This window comes from Spermophilus citellus, assembly GCF_964194105.1.
Source record: "Spermophilus citellus genome assembly, chromosome: 9".
Classification (NCBI taxonomy): domain Eukaryota; kingdom Metazoa; phylum Chordata; class Mammalia; order Rodentia; family Sciuridae; genus Spermophilus; species Spermophilus citellus.
The window spans coordinates 122,760,814-122,783,503 of NC_138191.1; the positions used below are offsets into that span (position 1 = coordinate 122,760,814).

General features: G+C 50.4%; 3 protein-coding genes across 5 annotated transcripts; 1 reads left to right on the forward strand and 2 right to left on the reverse strand.

The window, feature by feature from the left end:
• Positions 1–74: 74 nt before the first annotated feature.
• Positions 75–4,951, forward strand: GALE (UDP-galactose-4-epimerase). Of its 2 annotated transcripts, none has more exons than XM_081307290.1 (11): positions 75–582; positions 2,272–2,397; positions 2,504–2,619; positions 2,704–2,817; positions 3,100–3,276; positions 3,519–3,632; positions 3,721–3,787; positions 3,878–3,963; positions 4,068–4,145; positions 4,333–4,447; positions 4,561–4,951. In XM_081307290.1, exons 2-11 carry the CDS (start codon positions 2,277–2,279, stop codon positions 4,617–4,619), a joined length of 1,047 nt encoding a protein of 348 aa, XP_081163416.1. In that variant the 5' UTR covers positions 75–582; positions 2,272–2,276; the 3' UTR covers positions 4,620–4,951. The 2 variants fall into 2 exon arrangements, with proteins under 2 accessions (XP_081163416.1, XP_081163417.1); XM_081307291.1 differs by having other exon boundaries at positions 102–171.
• Positions 4,952–5,022: 71 nt separating this feature from the next.
• Positions 5,023–9,331, reverse strand: LYPLA2 (lysophospholipase 2). Of its 2 annotated transcripts, none has more exons than XM_081307292.1 (10): positions 9,194–9,331; positions 7,694–7,799; positions 7,376–7,407; positions 7,188–7,253; positions 6,657–6,704; positions 6,504–6,574; positions 6,308–6,381; positions 6,132–6,233; positions 5,859–6,032; positions 5,023–5,782 (listed from the first exon to the last, which is right to left on the reverse strand). In XM_081307292.1, the coding sequence occupies exons 2-10, from the start codon at positions 7,769–7,771 to the stop codon at positions 5,732–5,734; spliced, it is 696 nt and encodes a 231-aa protein (XP_081163418.1). In that variant the 5' UTR covers positions 7,772–7,799; positions 9,194–9,331; the 3' UTR covers positions 5,023–5,731. The 2 variants fall into 2 exon arrangements, with proteins under 2 accessions (XP_081163418.1, XP_081163419.1); XM_081307293.1 differs by lacking the exon at positions 9,194–9,331 and adding an exon at positions 8,961–9,140.
• Positions 9,332–12,191: 2,860 nt separating this feature from the next.
• Positions 12,192–21,323, reverse strand: PITHD1 (PITH domain containing 1). Its single transcript, XM_081307300.1, has 6 exons — positions 21,003–21,323; positions 20,272–20,315; positions 19,809–19,886; positions 14,012–14,116; positions 13,228–13,336; positions 12,192–12,645 (listed from the first exon to the last, which is right to left on the reverse strand). Exons 1-6 carry the CDS (start codon positions 21,198–21,200, stop codon positions 12,544–12,546), a joined length of 636 nt encoding a protein of 211 aa, XP_081163426.1. The 5' UTR covers positions 21,201–21,323; the 3' UTR covers positions 12,192–12,543.
• Positions 21,324–22,690: the final 1,367 nt, after the last annotated feature.

A 22,690-nucleotide genomic window follows, 5' to 3' on the forward strand; every position in this document is an offset into this window, starting at 1 on the left:
TCCTACACGGAGCCCCGCCCGCCCCGTCTCCGCACCCCCTTCCCGAGTCTGGCCTTTGGTTTTAAACTCTAGCAACCTCTATAAGACCAACCCGGGGGGCGAGGGCGGGCAGCCGCCGGGCCGTGGGGCGCCGAAACTCCGGCGGCAGCTTTGGGCTCCTCCCGCTCCGGGGTTGGTTTCCAAATCCCAACCGGTCGTCCCGGAACCACAGCCGGGGCGGCGCCGCCGTCCCCGAGTCGGGCGTTTCATGCAAGACCTGAGGGGACCTGGGAAGGTGGGAACCCCGCTCCGGGCGCTGCTGCCAGGGCGCCGGGCGGCCGCGGGTCGCACGCTCTCGCCGGGTCACGGCGTGGTGCCGCCCACTTCCGCCCTCCCTCAAAAAGCTCCGAGCAGTCGCTCAAAGTTTCACAGGCCTTTTGTCCTCCCGGAGTCTCCGTAGTGCCCGTAACCCAAGTGACGCGTTTCCTTGGGGGCGTGGACAGGGCGGGGTCCGGGTGGGCTGACACCTCTTAAAGGGATCGCCGCGCGGGGCGCGGGAGGTGGCGCCGCTGGAGCCAGCGCGGGGCGCGGGAGCCCCTGCAGGTTTGCGGGGCGGCATTAAAGGGCTGGGCGGTCTCAGGAGGGCCGGGTGGTCGGCAGGGAGCAGGGGAGTTCCATGGTGGCTTGATCCGCGTTCCGGGAAGACTGTCCCCGGGGCAGGCGAGCCCGCCCCTTCTGCTCGCGTTTCCCGCGGCGGTGGCCGGGCGACTCGGGTTCATTCATTCCCGACCCGGACTCCTAACTGGGCCCCTTCTGAGCCACGGCCCAAAAGTTTAGCCCGAGACTCCGCTGCCCTTGGGCGCTCACAGCCCAGCGCCTCCTCCCCTCCATTATACAGACTGGGAAAACTGAGGAAGCGACAGCTGACCAAGGTCATCCCGCGGGGGCGAGACCGGCCTCAGGCAGCCTTCCTGCCCCCCAGGGCCTCTGCGTGACCACTTTCGGGGGCCCCGCATTGGGAGTGCGGCTCGTCGCCGGGGCAGAGTCCAGAGGGGAAATGGGCGGGCTGCTGGGGAGAAGGGCCGGGCTGCGAGCCTGGAGATGCGAATTCCAGCCCGGGTGTCACTAGGGTGAGACCGTAGGCTCGGTACTCCCCCTCTCTCACTAGTAGGTTTCTCTGTAAAGTGCCAGTCATAACACCTGCCTCGGCAGGATGCGGGGAGAATTCAGGAAAATAACGCAGAAGTGCCTGGTACCGAGCCTGGCACACAGCGGGCGCTGTCAAGTGGGTGGGAGCTCGATGAGCCCAGAGGGGTTCGAGGCAGCCTGGAGGAAGGCGGCAGCGGGCCAGGTCGCAGGAATGAAAGGCCTTAGTGTCTGGGGCTTCCTCCGGCCCCTCCCCCTCCGCCTGCAGTTTGTTCAGGGCGGGGATGCACACCTGGCAGTGGGGACTGGGCCAAGTCCACGTCTACACTGGCCCACCCAGGACTGCCTAAAGTTGGGCGGGATCTGCAGCTCAAGCCTGGAGTGACTGGGCTGACCCTGGCAGGGCTGAGGCTGAGCCAGCCTGGCTCTACCCTGGGGTGGGGCTGGGTGGGGTGGAGCCCACTCCAGGACTGAAGGTGCTGCCCCCCAAACTGGGCTTAGTCTTCCTGGTAAAGGATCCCACCTTTAAGATCATCTGATATATTTCCTGTTTCCTCCCAGCTGATCCTTGAGGAAAGGATAGGGAAGGGGCTGCTTAGAGCAGGAGGTATTAGTCACAAAGGAGTCAGTTGACACTTAGCTATGGCAGAGGCACAGGAGGCCTGAGTCTGAATGGACAGAACACCTGCCTGCCTGGGATCCTGGATTCCAGTCCTGCTGCCATATTCTCTTCTGCCCAGGACTGTCCTGTCCTCAGACATTGAAGAGGAAAGTGTGGACCCTCAGAGTTATGGATCAATTGGAACTAGAAAATATGGTAGCCTTGGGTCTGTCTCCCTCCTCCTGTACCATGTGGCATGCCTTTAAAGTCACCTCATTGGACCCTCCCTACCCCATGCTGTATGTACAACTATTAACTCTGTCCTCTAGAGATGAAAACTGCCACCAAGAGGGGTAGGTGATCTTAAAAGCCCAAGGTCAGAAAGTGAGAGTACCCAGATTTGAACCAGAGTTGACTCCAAAGCTATCCTGTAACTAGGACACAGGGCTGCCTCTCCCTAAGGTTAGCCAGAGGCCAGTTCCTGTTGAAGAGGCAGGGGCTGAGCAAGTAGCTTCAGCCACCTGAGACTTTGTGTCCTGGGCCAGGTGCAATGGCAGAGAAGGTGCTGGTAACTGGCGGTGCCGGCTACATCGGCAGCCACACGGTGCTGGAGCTGCTGGAGGCGGGCTACTCCCCTGTGGTCATCGACAACTTTCATAATGCCATCCGTGGTGAGCATGGGCGGTGGGGCCGAGGTTTCTGGAGGGATGGAGAAGGGAAATCCTGGGTTCCAGAACCGCATCTCCTGATCTTGATGGCTTCCATGTGCCCCACCAGGAGGGGGCTCCATGCCCGAAAGCCTACGACGGGTACAGGAGTTGACAGGCCACCCTGTGGAGTTTGAGGAGATGGACATCTTGGACCAGGCAGCCCTGCAGCGCCTCTTCAAAAAGGTGGGTGCAGGTGGGCAGGGGGCAGGAGCACTGCCAAAGGCTTGGCCTACAAAGCCACCTCTGACCCTGGCTCTGTCCCTGCAGCACAGCTTTAAGGCTGTCATCCACTTTGCGGGGCTCAAGGCTGTGGGCGAGTCGGTGCAGAAGCCTCTGGATTATTACAGAGTTAACTTGACAGGGACCATCCAGCTTCTGGAGGTAAGGGGTCTAGGGGAGGGACAGAGACCCCAAGAGAGCCCAGAGCCAGGCTGAAGTCTGGCTAGACGTGCCAGCCCCTGTGGGTAAGGGCCTGTGTGGGAATCAGACAGGCTCAATCTGTGTCATCTTGAACTTGTCTTTTTTCCTCCCATCCTCTGCCCTCCATGCCTTCCCCCTCTGGAAATGAGAGTGCCCATAAGTGCAGCCCTGCCCTTCCAATGTCACAGAAAGAGGGGCCTAATATGGGAGGCACAGGCCACTGACACCTCCCTCCATGGCCAGATCATGAGGGCCCATGGGGTGAAGAACCTGGTGTTCAGCAGCTCAGCCACTGTGTACGGGAACCCCCAGTACCTGCCTCTGGATGAGGCCCACCCCACGGGGGGCTGTACCAACCCCTACGGCAAGTCCAAGTTCTTCATCGAGGAGATGATCCGGGACCTGTGCCGGGCAGACAAGGTGAGGGCCCCTTGCCCCAGCCCCAGCTCTGCTCATTGACTGACTTCTCCCTTGAGCCTGAGGATGGGGATCCGAGGACGCCCCATCCTGAGGAGAAGCTGAGGCTCAGAAGCAGCAGTGACTTGCACTGTCCATTTCTAGGGACCACAGAGGACAGCCATAGGTGTAAGGTGGAGGGCTCTGGACTCAGCTGGGACGTGCTGCTGTGTCCCTGTCCCCATCACCTGACTTGTGTCCCGCAGGCCTGGAATGCGGTGCTGCTGCGGTACTTCAATCCCACTGGTGCCCATTCCTCTGGCTGCATTGGCGAGGACCCCCAGGGCATTCCCAATAACCTCATGCCTTATGTCTCCCAGGTAAGGGTAGGGAGTAGGGACAGGAGTGGCCTAGGGGTACCATAGCTGGTGCCAGGCTGGAAAGAGCTGACCTAACCTCTGACCCTAGGTGGCAATCGGGCGACGGGAGGCCCTGAATGTCTTTGGCAATGACTATGACACAGAGGATGGCACAGGTGAGCCTAGGACCAGGTGGACTCAGGAGTAGGAGCCCCTAAGGAGATCCAAGTGGGACGAACTCCCCTCAACTGCCTCCTCCTCTGCAGGCGTCCGGGATTACATCCACGTGGTGGATCTGGCCAAAGGCCACATTGCTGCCCTGAAGAAGCTGAAGGAGCAGTGTGGCTGCCGGGTAGGGAGGAGAAGCCAGGGAGGGACGGCCAGGGAACCCTGGGTAAATGGGCCCCAGAGGGGTAGAGAGTCCATCCACTTCCACAAACCCTGTTCTCCTGGCAGATCTACAACCTGGGCACAGGCACTGGCTACTCAGTGCTGCAGATGGTCCAAGCCATGGAGAAGGCCTCAGGGAAGAAGGTGGGTGCCACTCTACCCTGCCCCATCAGCCACAGAAGGCCCGGCCCTTCCCACTCGCCTGCCCAGCGCACACGCCCCGTCTCAGCCTGCCTCACACCCGGCGCTAGCTATCTATAAGTGGCCCTGACCAGCAGTGCGTGGGCAAGGCCCAGGGTCAGCTCAGCTAAGCCTGCCTCCTCTCTTGCAGATCCCGTACAAGGTGGTGGCACGGCGGGAAGGCGATGTGGCTGCCTGTTATGCCAACCCCAGCTTGGCCCATGAGGAGCTGGGCTGGACAGCAGCCCTGGGGCTGGACAGGATGTGTGAGTGCTGGCCTGACCCAGAAGAAAAGGGGGCTATAAGGAGTGAACCAGGTCTGGGCTCCCATCCTGGACCGCCTTCAGGCAAGTTCTGATCATCACCTTGTCTGTCCCAGGTGAAGATCTGTGGCGCTGGCAGAAGCAAAATCCTTCAGGCTTTGGTGCACAGGCCTGACGACCCTCCCCTACCATGGACCAGAGAAGGAAAAGAGACACAACTGCCTGCCCTACAGCCTCTGGCAGGACCCCAGCACCCCAGACCTCTGGGGCCAAGCCAAGGCTGCCCCTACCTCAAACCCAGGCTGGGCCCACTCAGCCCACCAGGCAGGAGGCCAAGAGCTCCACTGACCAGGAGCTGGGGTCTCTACTGCTGATCTCCTGCAGGGGTCAGGAACTCATCAGGACCACCACCAGTCGGTGAGGAGGCAGGGCTCGGGACCACACCCTCCCAGGCACTGACTTCTACAGCTATGAGGGAGCTTTCCAAAGTATTTAAAATAAAAATGTTTTCTTACACTGGAGCAGCATCTTGCAGATGGTCACTGCACCCCCTGCATGGAATCAGCCAGGACCAAGAGTTGAGGAAGCAATTTCTTTAATTTTATTGGAATCCAGGGCACAACAAGAAAAACACCCAAAACCACATGGAGACAGAAGACGAGACACGACTCCTCCCCCACCACCTCCCTGGCCCTAGAGTGGGGACACAGTGAGGGTGAGACAGCCAGGGGAGACCTTGAGCCTCAGTCCAACCCTGCAGGCTCCAGGCCTGCAAGGGAGGAGGGTAATGGGGAGGCAGGGCCCAGCCCCCAAGTGGGGGGATGGCTGTGGGAAGGCTCCCAACTCCTCACCGACACCCCTGCCCAGGGGCAGGCAGCCACAGCAGCAAGGGGCCCGGGCCATGGACACATTCATGATTGAGAAGCAGCTGCAGTGAGGCAGGAGACACGGGATTATCCGGGCAACCGTTGGGCTGGGGCCTGCAAGGGCCCCATGGGCCAAACCCTGAGGTCGCAGGAGGGGGCCCAAAGCGGGGCTAGTGAGTGAGGTCCTGAGTGAGTGGGTCAGCAGCTGGGCCCCTTTATCCCGCTGCCTACTTCCCCTCCAATACTGCTGCCGGGGGGCCGCCTTCAGGGAAGTGGGGTAAGGAAGCAGCCCACCTGCTGCAGACAGCCAAGAGGCCAAGGACAGGGCAGGAGGGAGGGAACGGGCTCAACCGGCTCAGATCCAAGATGGTGCCGCACTTGCTTGCTGGGTCTCCTGTTAGCTGGGGGCCAGCAACTCTGATTAGACCGGAGGCAGCAACTTCTCGAGAAATTCCTTCACAGCCGCCATCTCCTGGGGGTGAGCAGAAATTGAGGCTCCCGCTGGAGGGAGGAGGGAGAGAAGTGGGAGTGGGAAGCCCCCCACTGACCTGAGGACAGGAACTGTGCATGACCCCTGGGTATGTCTTGAACTGGACCCTGGCAGGTGTGACAACTGACCGGAGCTTCTCAGCCGTCAGGGCCCCAAACCGTACAGGCACCATGGGGTCTAGCTCCCCATGGCACTGGAGGATGGCCAGGTCCTTGGCACTGCCGTTGGCTGCCTGTGGGCCAGAGAGAACTCAGGGCAAAACCAGAGGGCAGCCCGATGCCCAAGCCTCAAGGACACCCAAAGGCAGGAGAGGGTCTGTGGGAACCCTCACCTGGGGGAAGTTCCGGTGCAAAGGCAGCCAGCAGCTCAATGCCACAATGCCAGCCAGAGGGTGGGGGCAGGTGAGGGCCGTGTAGAGGGACAAGGCCCCGCCCTGGAGGGAGGAGAGAATGACAGGTCATGAAGGCACAGCTCACCCACCCAGCCCTCCCCGGCTTCCCCACTCACCTGTGAAAAACCCCCCAGAACGATTCGATTGGCAGGGATCCCATTCTTCATCTCGTGCTCAATCAAGGCCTTGACTGGGGGGAGGGGCATGATTGGATGGGGGAAGTTGCTGGGAGGACCCCAAGGGCACCAGGCAGGTACTGTCCAGCACTTTCTTGGGATGGGGAAGGGTGCTGAGAAGGGGCCGGGGCCTTACTGTTCTCTGCAGCCTTCTTGATGCCAGCCTCGTCCTCTGGAGCATCTGGACTCAGCCCCATCAGGTCAAACCTAGGGGAGCAGAGGAGTGGCAGCTGGGCTGGCCAGCCCCCACAGCTCCCTGGGTCCCCTGTCCTCCCAGCCCCACACTCACCAGGAGGGCATCACCATCTTCATGTTGAGTGTCACAGGGATCCTAGGCCTGGGAGGGAGATCCAAAAGGGCCTGTCATGCTCAGGGGGGTAAGGAAGCTACAGTAGAGGGCCCAGGAGGGGACAGAGCAGCCCTTAGGGGCCCCTCCCAGCAAGCAGGGCCTGTGTTTAAGATGTTGCCAGGCAACCTGCCACGTGGGGCTGGAGGCTGTGGTTGGGGCATCAGCAGAAACGATGGAGAAGCACAGCCCAGCGCTTGGTGTTAACGGGGCTCCAGCTCAGTGGGTGAGTACTTGGGGAAGGGGCATGGGAGGCCCTGGTCCTAGGAGGTCTAGGAGCCCCTAGGGCTGGGGGCTGGTGCTAGATCCATTCCAGAGGGGTCCATAAGAGCTCAGGCTAATAAGGCACTTCTGCAGGCTCTGAGCCTTAGCCCCAGGACATAGCTGACAGCTGCAAACAGGCCTGGGACCACAGGGTCATGCCCACCCTGAATGATCCCCCTACAGTCTCTCCCTTGCTGGGGTGACACTCACGCATGGGGACAGATGTATTTGACGTGAGGGAGCCGGATGGTGGAGAGGGCGTCAGCCCAGCTGTGCCTGTAGGAGGGAAGGAAGGGAGAAGAGGCTCTGATGCAGGGAGGGAGGCAGGGAGAGGCCCTCCAGCCTGCTGTCTGCCCTGCCCACCTCCACAAGGAAGGCCCCCTCCCCAGCTCACTCACCCTGTGTCTCCAAGTCCATGTAAAAAAATAACCTAGAAAAGTCAGAGATGGGGCCATGAGGAAGTTCCCCCTCCAGATCCTCCAATATGGGCCACCCCTCCCACAGACAAGGACCTGGGGGAAACAGGTGGCAGCCAACAGGCTATTAACCCTGAGCTTCCTGGCTTCGGCCTACTCCCTTCCCAGCACTGCCACCTCCATGTTTCCCACACCGGCTCCAGCCAGTTTCCCCAGCTGTCCCCAAGGAGTCTGGCAAATGAGAGCAGGGCAGCAGGGGGTGTGTGTGGGGTGCTGCCAAAGGTGAAAGGGTCCCCTTACCGCAGCCGTTTCCCGCTCAGCTCCAGACACAGTGGCAGCGTCGGTGAGCAGGGGTACAGACATGGTGTTACCACACATACACTGCAGGGCTCCCTGCAGGCTGGGCCTGAACAATGAGGGGCTGCAGTTAAGAGCGAGGCTGGGCAGGGGGAAGCCTTCTGGCTCAAGGGGTGCCACCCATGCCACAGCCCCCAGGTTCTGTCCTGGACACAGAGAAAAAGCATGCAGAAGTCCCTGGGCAGGAGGGTAGAAGTTTGCCTCCATTCCAGGGCTGAAAAGCGAGGCAGCCACTGTAGTGGCCCAGAACTCTGTCCCTGGTTCTGACCCAACTTCAGAGCCTGAGCTTGCTGGAGATGAGCAGGGGCAGGGCTTAGGGGCTGGAGGGTGGGAAGGGAATGAAAGGAGGTAGGGCAACCCCTGCTGACCACCCCCAAGCTCCTCAGTGCTGTGTCCTCTCTTGCCTTCAGTCATCAATTCTCTAGAGTCCCTGGGTCACCTCCTCCCCAACCCCACCCATACTGGGAAGTGAAAGGGAGAAAAATGCCAGAGAAATATGCTTCCAGACCCTACTCTCCTCCCATCTTCTCCTTCCTCCCTCCCAGCTCCCCATCCAGCCTTCACAGCAGTTCTGGCTCAACCATTCCCAGAGCCCCTTGGAGCTGCCCATGTCCTCTGAATGCATAAGGACTTCCAAGTGCCACCCACCCCCAACTGGTGCTCCACACACCCCTGAGTGGGGCTACCTGCTGCTGCTGCCGCCACTGACTCCAAATGGGGCCCCAGCTGAACAGGTTCTGGGACTCCCAAACACACAAAAGAATGTCAGGCTGGCTGGCCCCTCCCCGCCCTTAGCATCCTCCAAACTCCGGAAGCTTCCGCTACCTACCTCCAAGTTCCTCCCTTTTACAGGGCGCCCAGCACTCCCAGCTGGCTCCCACCCTCCAGCTCTGACCCCGGGCTGCCCCTCCCTACAGCAGGAAGCTCACAGAGGATCTTGCACCTCTGATCCTAGGGTCCCTCTTCCCACCCAGGAATGCTGGGCTTCCCTGTCTTCTTCGCTCTGGGGACTCCCCCCTCCCACCCTGGCTCCCCCTCTCCGAAGGAGTGTCTTCCCCCCAGACCTGGGGTCTTCCTCCAACCCCAGTAAGACCCGGGGTCTCCCACTACCCACAATGGGAACTTCTCTTCTGACAAGGGTCACCGCCTCCCCAGTGACGTTTTCTACCTGGACCCAGGACTCTCATCTGCCCACAAAGGGGCTTTCTACCTTTGACCCTGGGGAAGCTCCTGCCCCACAACGGGATCCCCCACTTCCGACCGCGAAGTCCTCTCTGCGCACCGGGCAGCCTCTCGCCCGGCCGCGCTGCACTCCCAAAGTGCCCAGGACTGGACAGCGCCTCGCGCCTCGCCCCCCCGCCATCGCTCCGGCCGCGCCGCCTCCCCGCGCCCCGCCCGCGGCCGCCCCCGGCGCTCCCTGCGCCCCGCGCCCCGGCCCGGCACCTCTCTCCCGGGGCGTGCGAGACCGCTCGGGCGATTCTCCCCTTTCTCCGGCACAGACTCTCTTCCCCCTCGGCCGCCCCCGCCGGAACTTCCGTTCGGGTCCCGGGAACCCAGCCATAGAGCTGCCGGAAGTGGCCTGGCCGGCGGTACGGAACCCGGAAGCGGGCCGGCTCCCGGCACGGGGCTGCCATGTTTCCCCGCGACCTCCCGCCCCCGACCCCACCTCCCCGACCCCTCCTCCCCGCGCGAGCCACCCGCTGGACGTCGTCGTGCGCAGAGAGGCGCGCACTTGGCCAGCGAGAAGCCGGCCCATCTCCGCCCGGCACGCTGCGTTACGCCCTGGGGACCCGGGCCGCTTGGGGCTGGCTTAGGTAGGTCTGTGTGTGTCACGGAGCACAGCGTGGGGAGGTGCACGTCCAGTGAAAGGGCATCAGTGGATACATCGGCATGGCCATCGCCTCGCACAGCCGCGTCTCGCCACTGCGGCCAGAGCAGCGTTCATTTGCTCAGTTAGGACGACTCCTGACCGCGCTGCGCCCAGCTGCAGCCCTCGTGGTCCTCCGTCCGTCCTCACCACCTGCTCCAGGCTCTCTGACCCGAAAAGACCCGAGATCACCTAGTCCTCCAGTCTTACCTTAAAGAAAAGGTGTGGGGAAAGAAACAGGCTGCTCTAAGCCTGCCTTTCTTGACCTGCTTCCTGAGCCATAAAATGGTGTTAATAACCACCCTGCCTACCTCATAGTTTTAATGTTAGGCTCCCATGAGGTCATGTGTACATGCTTTATACACTGTAAAGTCCCAGTATGAGCCTTTAATTACTCTAAAAGGTACCCTGGGAAAATATGCAGGCCAAATCAGGATAGCTGGAAAGGCATCAAGCAGTGTTATCTTAGAACTGTCCTTGACCAGCAGTGCCATGCGGGGTGCACAAAATGTCACCATCCAATGAGTCAGGAACAAAAGGGCTTCATTTGGTCACCAGTGAGTCGCCTTTACACTAGTAAAGTGGAAATAGAGCTCAGGGGGAAAAAAGCCTGACAGGCAAGCTGAATGGAAGGACCAAGCCCCCAAGAGCACAAGTGGGGATCTGCAAGTTGAGTTACACTTGTCCCTCAGCAGCTGAGGACTCATCCTCCCAGCTTAACCTACACTAGGTTTTTGTTGTTGTTGTTGTTGTTTTTAATTCTTTGAACTGAAACAAAACAGTACAAGCTGGAAGCTCAACAAAGCACCTTTCTCCAAGCCAAGAGGCAGTTTGGTTTTGAGGACTCAACAGGTCATGGAGTTGGAACCTAAAATACAAACATTCTGGGGAGAAAAACTGGAGGAAAAAAAAAAAAAAAAACACTGTAAATCAAAGATCCAGGACTGGATGTCACAAGAGAACACAAAAATGAAAGAAAGTATGGCTTCCACCACAACAAAATCCCTTCTGGGTCTGCTGATGAAGAATGAAATTCTTCCTGCACCTCCAATCACCCGACATCATGGCATTTTCAGCAAATTCTTCAGAGTGAAGTTTAAATTCAGAAGCCCAGCCCCAGGGGCTACGGGTCATTTGTGCTTTAGTTAGTAGAAATAATGAACGGCTGGTGTGCTCTGAGATTTCTTTTTATTTCTCCTTAGTCCAAATTGAAACATAGGGGCTGGAGTTGTGGCTCAGTGGCAGAGTGCTTGGAGTGCTTGTGTGAGGCACTGGGTTCGATCCTCAGCATCACATACAAATAAATAAAAAATAAAGGTACATCAAAACTAAAAAATACTTAAAAAAAAAAAAAAAAACATAGCCCTTCTTTTAATCCGTAAGATGATTCAACCAAAACAAAGATGTTGTGGCTGACAAGTGGGTAGGACCCTTAATGCGTCAAGAACTGCACTTGCATTCTAGTTGATTTCATGCTGCATTTCAGAATCTCCAGGCTGTACAAGATTGGGGTGGCAGACTTCAGAGGAAAAGCTGAAGAAAGTAGCTAGATCCTCCTGAAAACAGCACAAGCCAATGCATCCTCTCAAGAGGATCAGATTCAACACTAATTCCCCTTATCAACTGCTCCTGCTTTCTGCAAGGGAGAGAACTTGACAACCTCAAATCTCCTTTTCAAATACTTAAGTTCTAGACTGATTTTCAGATATTAATATAAGTCCAAAGTCTGGCCCACCTTTAGACAGAATGCAGTGCTCATTTCCTTTCCTTACCCTTACTTCCTTTGATGTGTTCTAGGATCTGTGCTCCTTTTCCCCCTCCTCCCTTGTTTTTGTAAATATCATTCCATAGGTTATTTCCCTTCATGAGAAATGGAATATCGGTCTTTAACCCTACCTTCCTCTTTACAAAGGTGGGTATTGGGTACAGAATTAAGCTTGACTTTTCCAGGAGAAACTGATGTAGTCTTAATTGTGGGCACTATGATCTACCTAGATCAAAACAACAAAAATTTCAAAGTTCAATACAGTTTCCAGTAAAATAAAAATTTCATCAGTACTACCTAAAATTCAAAAGAAAATACAAACGTTATGTCTGGCAAGGATTTATTAGGAAGCTTATTAGTCACAGTGAATAAAAGCCATGAACAGAAGAACTCAAGAGCTTATCTCCAAATTCTGGCATTGGGCTTACAACACAAGTTAGAAGCTAATAAAACATTAAGGAGATTCCAAAGGGAATTTTAACTAAGTCTCAATCTTACCCCAACCAGGTTACCCACAAACACAAATGATTCCCATGCTCTCCCCAGACTGCTTAGCTAGGCAGTGGGAAAGATCTTCCCCCCCAAGCTATCACACATCATCAGGAGACTCCTGCCTTTCAAGCTATAACCACGGGACACTGCGTGACGGACAACTCCACGCTAGGCAACTTGACAAGAATGCTGAGTAACAACAGGGAGAAGGAACAAGCAGGGACAAGTATTTCTAGTTGGAGACCCTCCTGATAGCTCACACAAACAAAATCCTGATGCTTCAGGTTTCCTGCAGCTCAGGAAGAGTTTCCATTAAAAAAAAAGAAAAAGAAAAAAATCACATAAAAATCCTGCCACAAAGCAACAAGACACTTGGGATCCCATGGCCACATCAACGGAAAAAGCAAGCATTATCCATGACAGCCAGATGCCACACAACCTAAGACCCAATTTCTGCAGTGCCCTAGAGAACCACGATTGTCCCTCAGCACCCACACAACCCTCACAGTGGTGTGGTATCGTCCATAGGCTGGATTTCTGCAGCAAGCCCCAAAGAGAAAACTCAGCAGAGGCTGTGGCAACCAACTCTCACTGGAGCCTCATCTCTGTCCTTCCCAACAGGTGGTACGTCTTCACTGACTGCACATCTGTGGGAGCCTGGGCCAGCCCTTAGGAAATGAAGTGTGTCTGTGGGGTAACCTGATGGACCCGGTGGTCTGCCGGGTTGGCTGATGCTTCATAATTGCAGATGGTCACTTCATGTCGGCGAAGCTGCAAGAAAATGGAGATGCTGGGTAGGTGGGCCATTAAGAAACTGTGGCTTCCCAGAACACACACTGGAGTAGTCTATAGTCAGTCTCCTTTCTAGCAGATGTCTCAAAGCTCCTCTCTTCTGATATTTTTTTTTATCTTGAGAAATTTGCAAAGCTCATTATTAAGGATTCACTTGCAACTGAGATCCATTCTCCACACTGTAATGAGGGCACTAAGAGAATAGGAGCTTGTTTATCTTATCATCTTATCCCTGGTGTTTAGAACAAGAAGGATTATCAAGAATGCTTTTTTTGTTTTTGTTTGGTGCAGGAAGGGCCTTGAACATGCTAAGCATGTGCTCAAATACCAGCTATACTTCCAGCGCCCTGCTGAAATTGCCAAAGGAAAAAATTTGAAAGTGAAAAACTGTGAATTAACATAAATTATGTAATTTCAATTTTAAAAATACCTATAGTCTGTCAAATGGGAACATGTTATAATGAAGAAACCAAGAAAATTTGTTTCATTTGCTCTTTCCCTTCCCTTAAAAGCCCCCACTCTGATGGTGTGCTGATATGTTTTTATCAACCCCCCTCTTACCTCAGTCCATTCTCCTCTCAGGCCAATATAAAAGACCTTTGTGGTATCTGCTCCAAAATTTTTTGAAATATGAATCGAGAGATGATAGACATTTGAAAAACGGGAAATTCTAGAGGATGAAAGAACAAAGAAGAGAAGACACAGGTTACTGTCCAATGAGCACCTCACAACCAGGGCCCAACAGTTCAGCTCCAACATATGGTAAAACCCAGGCAAATGTAAGGGATCAATCTTGGGTTCTTCCTTCTCATTTTTCTCCTTTGGACAAGCAATTCATTCAGTGAATATTTTCTGAGCCATCTGCCATATCCTGTCCAAGGCAGCAGACACACAAAGATGAATAAACACTGCTCCTCCCCTCAAGGGAAAAGGAATGAGAAATGCTGTGTAACTGGGCAGGGGTTCTGAAGCATGCTTAGTGTTGATCTAAGCCATAGGAGAAAGAAAACTAAGTGAGCCTGCTATAGGCCCACTATGCAAAGAGGAATTCCAAAAAACATTTCCTAAGACTATCCTGGGAGCTCATGCAGATCTGCCAATTGCTTACAAGTTACAAGTTAATAAGTCTGTGGCCTACACTGATTTTCTGCCCAAAACTGACCAAGCCAAGGATCGAGATGCCTCCTCCACTTTTTAAACTCATCTCTGATGCTAAGAGGGCAGGAGAGTGGCCAAAAATAAATGGTAAGCTCTGTAAGCACTGCTGCATATGAGGATATGCTCACTGCAAACGAGGAGGTGCTACTGTTCCTCAGCAGGAGTGGAAAGCAGGTCCCATGCTTACTTTGTAGCATATTCTAATTCTCCTGTAAGATCCCGGTTCAGACTAAAGGTCTGATCTGGCTCCCTTTCTGTATCATCAAACGACATCTGTGGAATGTTCTTGTACCTGAGAAAGGAAAGGGGGGAAAAAATCAAGAAATGTGCACTATCAGTTTTCAGGGTTTTTTTTTAAGACTTCCTATTGACTGCTCAACTGACTTTACTTCAATTCCATCTAAAGGAGATAAAAATTTGCAGTCAAATTTTGGAAATGGCATTTTACTGACATTTAGACATAAATATCCTTAAACCAACAAGAAACAGTAGTGTACACCAATAGTCCCAGCTATTCAGGAGGCTGAGGCAGGAGGATTCACGTGAGCCCAGGGATTCAGGGACCGCCTAGGCAAGATATTAAGATACCTGTCTCCTTAAAGAAAGAGAGAGAGAGGAAGAAAAAAGAGCTGAGAACTGCAACATGATCCAGTGGCATCTTTGAGTGGGTTAAGATCATATGAGAAGCAATACACAAAGAGGAGGCTCAAACTAGGTCACGTGCAGCAAATGCATGGAGAAAATAAGCCACTCAGCACATTCATACCAAGCTGAGGATGTGAAATAAAACAGCCTACTCATGGGAAAAAAGACACACTTTGGCAGAAGCATATTAAACAGTTAAGAGATAAGATCAGGTAACCCAACATTCAAGCATTTTTTGTTTCCAAAAATTACCCCATACACTCAATCATCTTACAGTTCTTAAAATAATACAATTTAGGGGTTTCTGATTCCAAAGAGCACAAAAGCCTGCAAACTTGCAAAAGGCTTTGGCAAGTCAAGGTATCACTGCAATTTAAGAAAATATTTTTCAAAGAAAAATCTAAGTAATAGCAGTTTCTACAAATTCTGCAGGACTAAGCCACATAGACCCAACAACACGAAGGTGTTTTTATTAACACATCTACAAAGGAAAGGCCCAGACTTCAGCAGCAGCAAAATGCATATAATTTTAAAAAGCAAATGTTTGCTTCAAAGTGTTTCTAAGAATGATGCACAGCAGAATGATAATAATGAACATTTATGAGCAGTACTATGAGAGCTAGTGCAGCTCTGCAGTTAAAAGCAGAGTCTCAGGCTGGGGGTGTAGCTCAGAAGCAGAGTGCTTGCCTAGCATGCCAGAGGCCCTGGTTCAATCTTCTGCACTGGAAGGAAAAAAAAAATAGTGTCTTAACCTATAGGAATGCAGAAAATATTTGTGATCTATTCATTAGTTATCATAAGGGATTAATGGCAAGAATACATATGGAACAACCCAACAGCAAAAACAAATAATTCAATTAAAAAACAGGCAAATGAACTTGTAGTACACGCCTAAAATCTTAGCTACTTGAGAGGCTGAGGCAGAAGAATCAAAACTGAGGCCAGCCTGAGCAACTTAGTGAGACACTATTTGAAAATAAAAAATAAAAAGGGCTTGAGATATAGCCCAGTGGTAGCAACCTCAGGTTTAATCCCCAGTACTGGGAAAAAAAGGGGGCAGGCAAAAGAACTGAATAGAGTTTCTCAAAAGAAGTTAAAGGGCCAACAAATATATGAAAAAATGCTCAAAAGTACTACCTATCAGGCAAATAGAAATCAAAACCACAACGAAGGGCTGGGGATGTGGCTCAAGTGGTAGTGTGCTCGTCTAGCATGCATGAGGCACTAGGTTTGATTCTCAGCACCACATAAAAATAAAATAAAGATATTTTGTCCACCTAAAAAACTAAATAATAATAATAATAATAATAAGTATTAAAAAAAAAACACAACAAGATATCAACTCACTTCCATTAGGATGGCTATTATCAAAAATCCAGAAAATAAATGCTGGTAAGGATGCACAGAGAAAGGAGCTCTTCCACATGTTGGATGATGGAAAACAGTATGAACAATCCTATAGACAGAGAACTACTATATGATCCAGCAATTCCATTATGGGGCATATAACAAAAGGAAAGGAATCAGTATGTTAAAGAGACATCCATACTTCTATGTTCACTGCAGTGCTGTTCACAGTAGTCAAGATAAGGCATCAATCTAGGTATCCATTAGCAGGTGAATGGATGAAGAAAATGTGATACATACACACATACACACACACATATGTGTATGTATGTATATGTGTATATATATAGATAGATATACATACACTATGAACATTAAGTGAATTATAGCAAAGATAGATAAATATTGCATGTTCTCACTTAAGATGTGTAAGCTAAAAAGTTGATTTCATGGAAGTAGGTAGAATGGTTAGAGTGAGGGAAGAGGGAATGAAGATAGGATGGGTAATCAGTATAGGGATACATTGGATAGGAGGAATACCACTAATGCTCTTTTTTTTTTTTTTTTTTGGTACTAGGAGTGCTTCTATCACTGAGCCACATCCCCAGTCCTTTCTATTTTTTATTTTGAGACAGGGTCTCACTAAGTTGCTGAGGGACTTGTTAAGTTGCTCAGGCTGGCCTCAAACTTGCAATCCTTCTGCCTCAAGCTCCTAAATCAATGAGATTACAGGTGTGCATCACTGCCCAGATTCTAATGTTCTTAATAGCACAGTAGGATAACTATAATTGATGACAATTAGTTGTATATTTCAAAATAGCTAGCAGAGAATATTTAAGGTTGGGGGGATGGGAAGGGTAAGGCTGCTTGGGATTGAACCTAAGGCTTCATGCAGGCTAGGCAAGTGCTCTACTACTGAGCTACATCTGCAGCCCTAGTGATAATTTTGAATATTTCCAACACAAAGAAATGGCAAATGTTTAAGGTGATGGTTATATCAATCATCTGAACATTTGTGTGTATGAAATATACTGTACTCCATACAAATATGCACAATTATTTTGTGTCAATTAAAATAATAATAAAGATTAAAAAGAGATAAATAGCAGTATCTCTGGAGCTACACTTCTAGGTCTAAAGCTGGCTGTCACTTACCAGCTGTGTAATTTTGGACAAGTGATTTAACCTCTCTGTGTCTCAGTTTCCTCATCTGTAAAATTGGGATAGTGACAATACATAGTCCAAACAGTTGATATGAAGATTAAATTGGATCAATTCTAAGAGTTGCATATATTAAAACTTAAAATTTTATGAAAAACTACATACACAAAAGCAGACAGAAAATAATGAACTCCATACCTTACTACTGAGTTTAATTAACAAATTTATGCTGATTTTGCCTATCACCCCTATTTTGTTTTTGTTTCATATTTCAGTGCAATCCCAGATATACTATTTCACCCATAAATACTTTAGTATTTCTGAATAAGACTTTAAAAAAATTTTTAGCTGTAGATGGACACAATACCTTTATTTTATTAATTTATTTTTATGTGGTGCTGAGGATTGAACCCAGTGCCTCACACATGCCAGACGAGTGAGCTACTACTGAGCTACAACCCCAGCCCTGAAAAAGATTTCTTAAAAAAAAAAAAAAAAAAAGATGCTAGGGCTGGGGCTAGAGCTTGGTGGCAGAGAGTTTGCCTAGCATGTGTGAGGCACTGGGTTTGATCTTTGGCACTGCATTAAAAATTAAACAAAATAAAGGCATTCTGTCCATCTTCAACTACAAAATTTTTAAAAAGATATTCTTTTACAGTAATTAGCAATATTAATAATTAGCCAAGCTAACAACAATTCTTTCTTCTCTTTCTTTTGTGGTACTCAGGTCAAACCTGGGACCTTGGGTATGCTTGGCAAGCACTTTACTACTGAACTATATACCCTCTGCAACAGTAATTCTTTAATATCATCTAACATCTATACTTGGTATTCACATACTTCTGATTTAAGATTCCCAATTTAGCTGGGCACGGTGGCAAACCCCTATAATTCCAGCAACTCAGGAAGCTGAGGCAGGAGGATCTCAACTTTGAGGCCAGCCTCAGCAACTTAGCAAGACCCCATCTCAAAACTTGAAAAAAAAAAAAAAAAGGACTAGGGATGTAACTTGGTGGAAAAGCCCCCCTGGGTTCAATTCCTGGTAGCCCCCAAAATTCTTTTTTTTTTTAAAGAGAGAGCCCAAAATTCTTTTTTTTTTTTAATATTTATTTATTTATTTTTTAGTTTTCGGCGGACACAACATCTTTGTTTGTATGTGGTGCTGAGGATCGAACCCGGGCCGCACGCATGTCAGGTGAGCGTGCTACCGCTTAAGCCACATCCCCAGCCCCCAAAATTCTTAATTTAACTTTTTGGATGTGTCAATGATATGTCATTGTTGACCAGGAATCATTGTTTCTTTTTATAAACTCTACCTAAAATAATAGTGTGTTTACAATGACATCTTAGAGTCAGAGAAATGTTATATATGTAGTCTGTTAGAACTATTAAGTATTTGTACCTGCTCACCCAAAAACTGGGCCTGTACTATGTTTCAGACCTATTCTAAGTTCTTTACATATTGGATCTCCACAACCTCTTGAGGTTACACTCTTATTCTTCCTGTTTTACCTCAGAAAATAGGCATGAAGTTATGTAATGTCCTAGTCATTCAGCAGCTAGCCAATATGCAGCCAGAATTTGAACCCAATTTACCTCACAGCCCACTCTTAATCCAAAGCAACAGGGATATCCTGAAGTTAGCCCATCTTCCTAGTAACTGAGTCTCCAAAAGCATCAGTCCAAACAATTTTCTTAAAATGACTGCATGTATAAATCTGCTTTTAAATTTGTTTTATAATATTCAAAAATGGTATCAAGTTATCAAATCTCTCTAAAGTCCATTTAAACTGGATCAATTTTTCAGATTAAAAAAAATTTTTTTTCCTCTTTTTCTTACAGTGCTGAAGATCAAACTTGGGGCCTCAGGCACACTAGGCACACACTCTATCATTGGGCACCATCCCTATCTGGATTAAAAAAAAAAAAAAAGATTTTTTTGCGGGGGAGGTGGTGGTATTGAACTCAGCAGCACTCTACCACTGAGCTACATTCTTCCCAGCCCTTTTTATTTTTTATTTTGAGTCAAGATCTCACTAAGTTACTTAGAGCCTCACTAAGTTGCTGAGGCTGCTCTCAAACTTGCAATACTCCTGCCTCAGCCTCCTGAGCTGCTGGAATTACAGGCATGCACCATCACAATCCAGCTGGATGTTGTTTTTTTTAATGTAAAATTATTCTGTTATTTGTTTCTCAGAACTCTGAAAAAATTTTTTCCTCTTTTAGACTACACTTGAATAAAGTAAGTTGTTTAAAAGGGAGTACTAACTCTGGTGGCAACAGATGTAGTGTCATAAAAGATACACAGAACTTAAAAGGCACACAAACTCAGACAAAGCAATCTCATGTCAACATAACATCTGCAAAGATGACAACTGAGTGAAATACCAAGGAACATTTTGAAGCTCATCCCAAGAGTGGAATCCATAAAGATCGTTTGAGGTCTGCAGCTGGGTTTTTAAGAAAACTGCAAAGTCATCAACAGTTGGCATTTATAGAATGCTCTCTGAATGAATGATGCCACAGTAAGCACTTTGAAAATGAGACAAGCTGTTGGCCCTGAAGATGCTTAATCTAAACAAGTCACTGGGCTGGGGATGTAGCTCAATGGTAGAGTGCTTGCCTAGCATGTGTGAGGCCTTGGGTTCAAAAATAAAGAAATAAAAAATAAAGAGATAAGTGTATTCCCACATAAATAACAAGATCAAAATATTTTAAAAGGGAGAATATCAAATCTAATAAAGAAAAATTATATTACTATGGAATAAAGTGTTACTAAAGAAAGAAATAGAACTAAAAGGTTCTTGAGGGTCTAAGCCCTGTCCACTTACAGTCTCATCTCAGAGGGGTGTGAGTCATCATCCTCTCCCATTATAATGATGCCTTTGAGCTTGACATTGCCCGTAAATCTGCCAGAATGCAAAAGAGAAGGTTGTCAACCTGGGATTGTATTCCTACTTAGCTGTGTGACCCCTAGTCAAGACCCTTCCCCTTTCTGACCTTCAATGTACTCATCTGTCAGACTTGTACTTGATCATTTCTAAGATCATGTCTACCTCTGGCATTCTGCAATTCTAAGAAATTTACATCTACTTTTCAGTTATTGCTCAACAAATATATCTGCTTCCAGTCTGCATCAAAAGAGTTATGATGCTCTCCTCCTCAGACCCACCAAAGTATTATCCCATTTCTACACAGATGTGTGCTCTTGACCCAAGCAATGAATGAATCCATCTGAGAAGACAATTGTGTACAGCCTATTTAGCCTGAGGCAGACACCAAGGAGATACTTACGGAATATTAAACAGAAGCTCTTCATCTGCATCACTTTCAACAAACTGGAGGGAATGGGGAGGAGGGAGGAGAAAGCAACAAATATTTGCTGAGAGCCTATGTCTTCAGGCATCTCCCACCCTGTTCTGCAAACTGGGGTGCAATGCAGTCCACCTTCTTCAGTTTTCCAGAACTTATTAATTTGAAACTAATATGTCTATCCACAGAGTTCTGATGAGGACCATCCAATTAGAGGTTTCCTAACCCGGAGTCTCCTGAATTACAAATTGAGAGATCAGTTCTCATGTGCATTTTTCTGAAGAGGGTCCATAACTTTCAACCGACTTATCTCTCAAGGGGGCCTGCGCTCTAGATCGGTAACACCCATGGTCTCCCTTGCCCGTCCTCACCAGGTGACACGATCACGCAGCCACTGGGACCAATGGTCAAACAGAAGGGAAAACGCCCTCACGGCCATCCTCCTCCTTAACCCAGGCAGCCTTGGAACACAGCGTTACGCTGTGAAGAGCCAAAGCGCCCGCTTCCACTCTCCGGGACTCAGTTTCCCTATCTGCAAAGCGGGGAAGACGGCCCTGCTCGCCTCCCAAAAGGCAAGCGCGAGGCCGGCAGCGGAAAGCGCCTGGCGACCTGGCTGTCGTTATTTTTAGCATCAAGAGTGAGGCTGACAGAGCAGCCCGGTGTCCGAAGGCCCCGTGGATCCCGTCCCGCCCGCCCCGGCGCGGGCAGCCCACCTTGGAGCGGTCTGTCCGCTCCTCCCACGGCTTGAAGACGCCGCGGCCGCTGCCCTCGCGGCTCTCGTTGAGGCACTGCAGCCGCTCCAGGTCGATGCGCAGGTACAGGCCGTAGGCCAGGCCGCGCTGCTCCGGCGGCTCCTCCCGTTCCGCGGCGCAGCGACAGCCGCCCCCGCCGTGGCTGTGGCCGTGCGACATGGCGACGCCGCCACCCGCGCGTCCCCTCGGCCCCGCTGCCGCTCGCGCAGCTCTCCCTCGGCTGCCCTGCGGCCGCCAAGCGCAGTGTCTGACGCGTCGTAAAAGGCGCCCCTGAGCGGCGCATGCGCCCGCGGGGGAGGGGGCGTGGTCGTGGGCGTGGCTACGATGGGCGTGGATCTGATGGGAGTGGCTCGGGCGGACTTTGACAGGCGTCTTCCTATCAACACCGACTTCAGAGCCGTGGAAACGGAAGGGTAGAGATGCTGCTGGTGTTAGCAGACTGTGGTGCGGGATTCGAATCCCTCTCCCCGAGATTGAAGTCTGCGCTTTCTTCTTCAGCTGCCACGTTTCACTGGAGCTGGTGAAGGAAGGCGCCCGGAGTGCTAAGGCCCTGCACTCTTACCACGGCGTTATCAGTGCCTCACACGTGCGCTCGGGCGTGGAGAGCTCACACACCCGATTTCCCGACCATGTTCTTGATAGCGGGCTTTGTGGACCTCCTGACCCGGAGACAAGTGCTAGGATGGTATGACGCTCTGAAGAAGTCATTTGCCCTATTCTGAGACTGTTTTCTTGTCTGTAAAGTGGGAATAATGTTAAATGAAATAATGCGATTCAAGATCCCAGAGTGATGACTGACACAAGGTAGGTTTTCAATGACTGGTGGTTATTACCATCAAATCTAAGCACTGGGCAAGTGACTTAACCTCTCTGAGGCTCGGTTCAAGTAAAGGGCTTCAACCAGATGGTTTATTTTCATTTTATTTAGTTTAGTACTGGCGATTGAACCCCGGTGCGCTTTGCCACTGAGTTACCTTCCCAGCCCTTTTTATTTTTAGGATCTCGCTAAGTTGTTTGGGGCCTTGCTAAATTGCCGAGGCTGGTCTTGAACGTTCAATCTTCCTGTCTGGGCCTCCTAAATTGCTGGAATTATAGGCGTGTGCCACCATGCCCCGTGCTAGATGATCTTAAAATTGCCTCCCCTATGTGATATTTCAGAACAGCTCTTTTAAATGGCTGATTTAAAAGATTGTGATATACTTTTTTTAAATGATTATTATTGTTGTTGTTGTTGTACTGGGGATTGAACCCAAGGGCTCTTTACCATTGAGCTAAATCCCTAGCTCTTTTTATTTTTATATAGTCTTACTAAGTTGCTTAGGTCCTCACTGAGTTGCCGAGGCTGGCTTCTAACTTGCCTTCCTCCTGCCTAAGCCTCCAGAGTCCAGTGTGCGCCACATGTTGGGTGTAACCAACATATTAGAATAAAATAGAGAGGCTGGGGTTGTGGCTCAGCAGTAGAATGCTCGCCTAGCACGTGTGAGGCTCTGGGTTTGATCCTCAGCACCACATAAAAATAAATTAATAAAAAATGGGTATTGTGTCCAACTACAACAAAAAATATATATAAAAAAGAATAAAATAGAATACAAAAACTCAGTATGTATCTTAAATTTAGTCTCAATTGATGAAACTTTTTTTATATTGGA

Excerpts from the sequence above, each read along its gene's own strand:
- LYPLA2 (XM_081307292.1), bottom strand. The coding sequence starts at position 7,771 with ATGTGTGGTAACACCATGTCTGTACCCCTGCTCACCGACGCTGCCACT. Across the intron at positions 7,408-7,693 it reads CTGAGCGGGAAACGGCTGCG|GTTATTTTTTTACATGGACT; the intron begins GTAAGGGGACCC and ends TGACTTTTCTAG. Across the intron at positions 6,382-6,503 it reads CAAGAAGGCTGCAGAGAACA|TCAAGGCCTTGATTGAGCAC; the intron begins GTAAGGCCCCGG and ends CCCTCCCCCCAG.
- GALE (XM_081307290.1), top strand. The coding sequence starts at position 2,277 with ATGGCAGAGAAGGTGCTGGTAACTGGCGGTGCCGGCTACATCGGCAGC. Across the intron at positions 3,788-3,877 it reads TGACACAGAGGATGGCACAG|GCGTCCGGGATTACATCCAC; the intron begins GTGAGCCTAGGA and ends CCTCCTCTGCAG. Across the intron at positions 4,448-4,560 it reads CCTGGGGCTGGACAGGATGT|GTGAAGATCTGTGGCGCTGG; the intron begins GTGAGTGCTGGC and ends TGTCTGTCCCAG.
- PITHD1 (XM_081307300.1), bottom strand. The coding sequence starts at position 21,200 with ATGTCGCACGGCCACAGCCACGGCGGGGGCGGCTGTCGCTGCGCCGCG. Across the intron at positions 19,887-20,271 it reads GAGCTTCTGTTTAATATTCC|ATTTACGGGCAATGTCAAGC; the intron begins GTAAGTATCTCC and ends GCATTCTGGCAG. Across the intron at positions 12,646-13,227 it reads TGAGAGGAGAATGGACTGAG|CTTCGCCGACATGAAGTGAC; the intron begins GTAAGAGGGGGG and ends ATTTTCTTGCAG.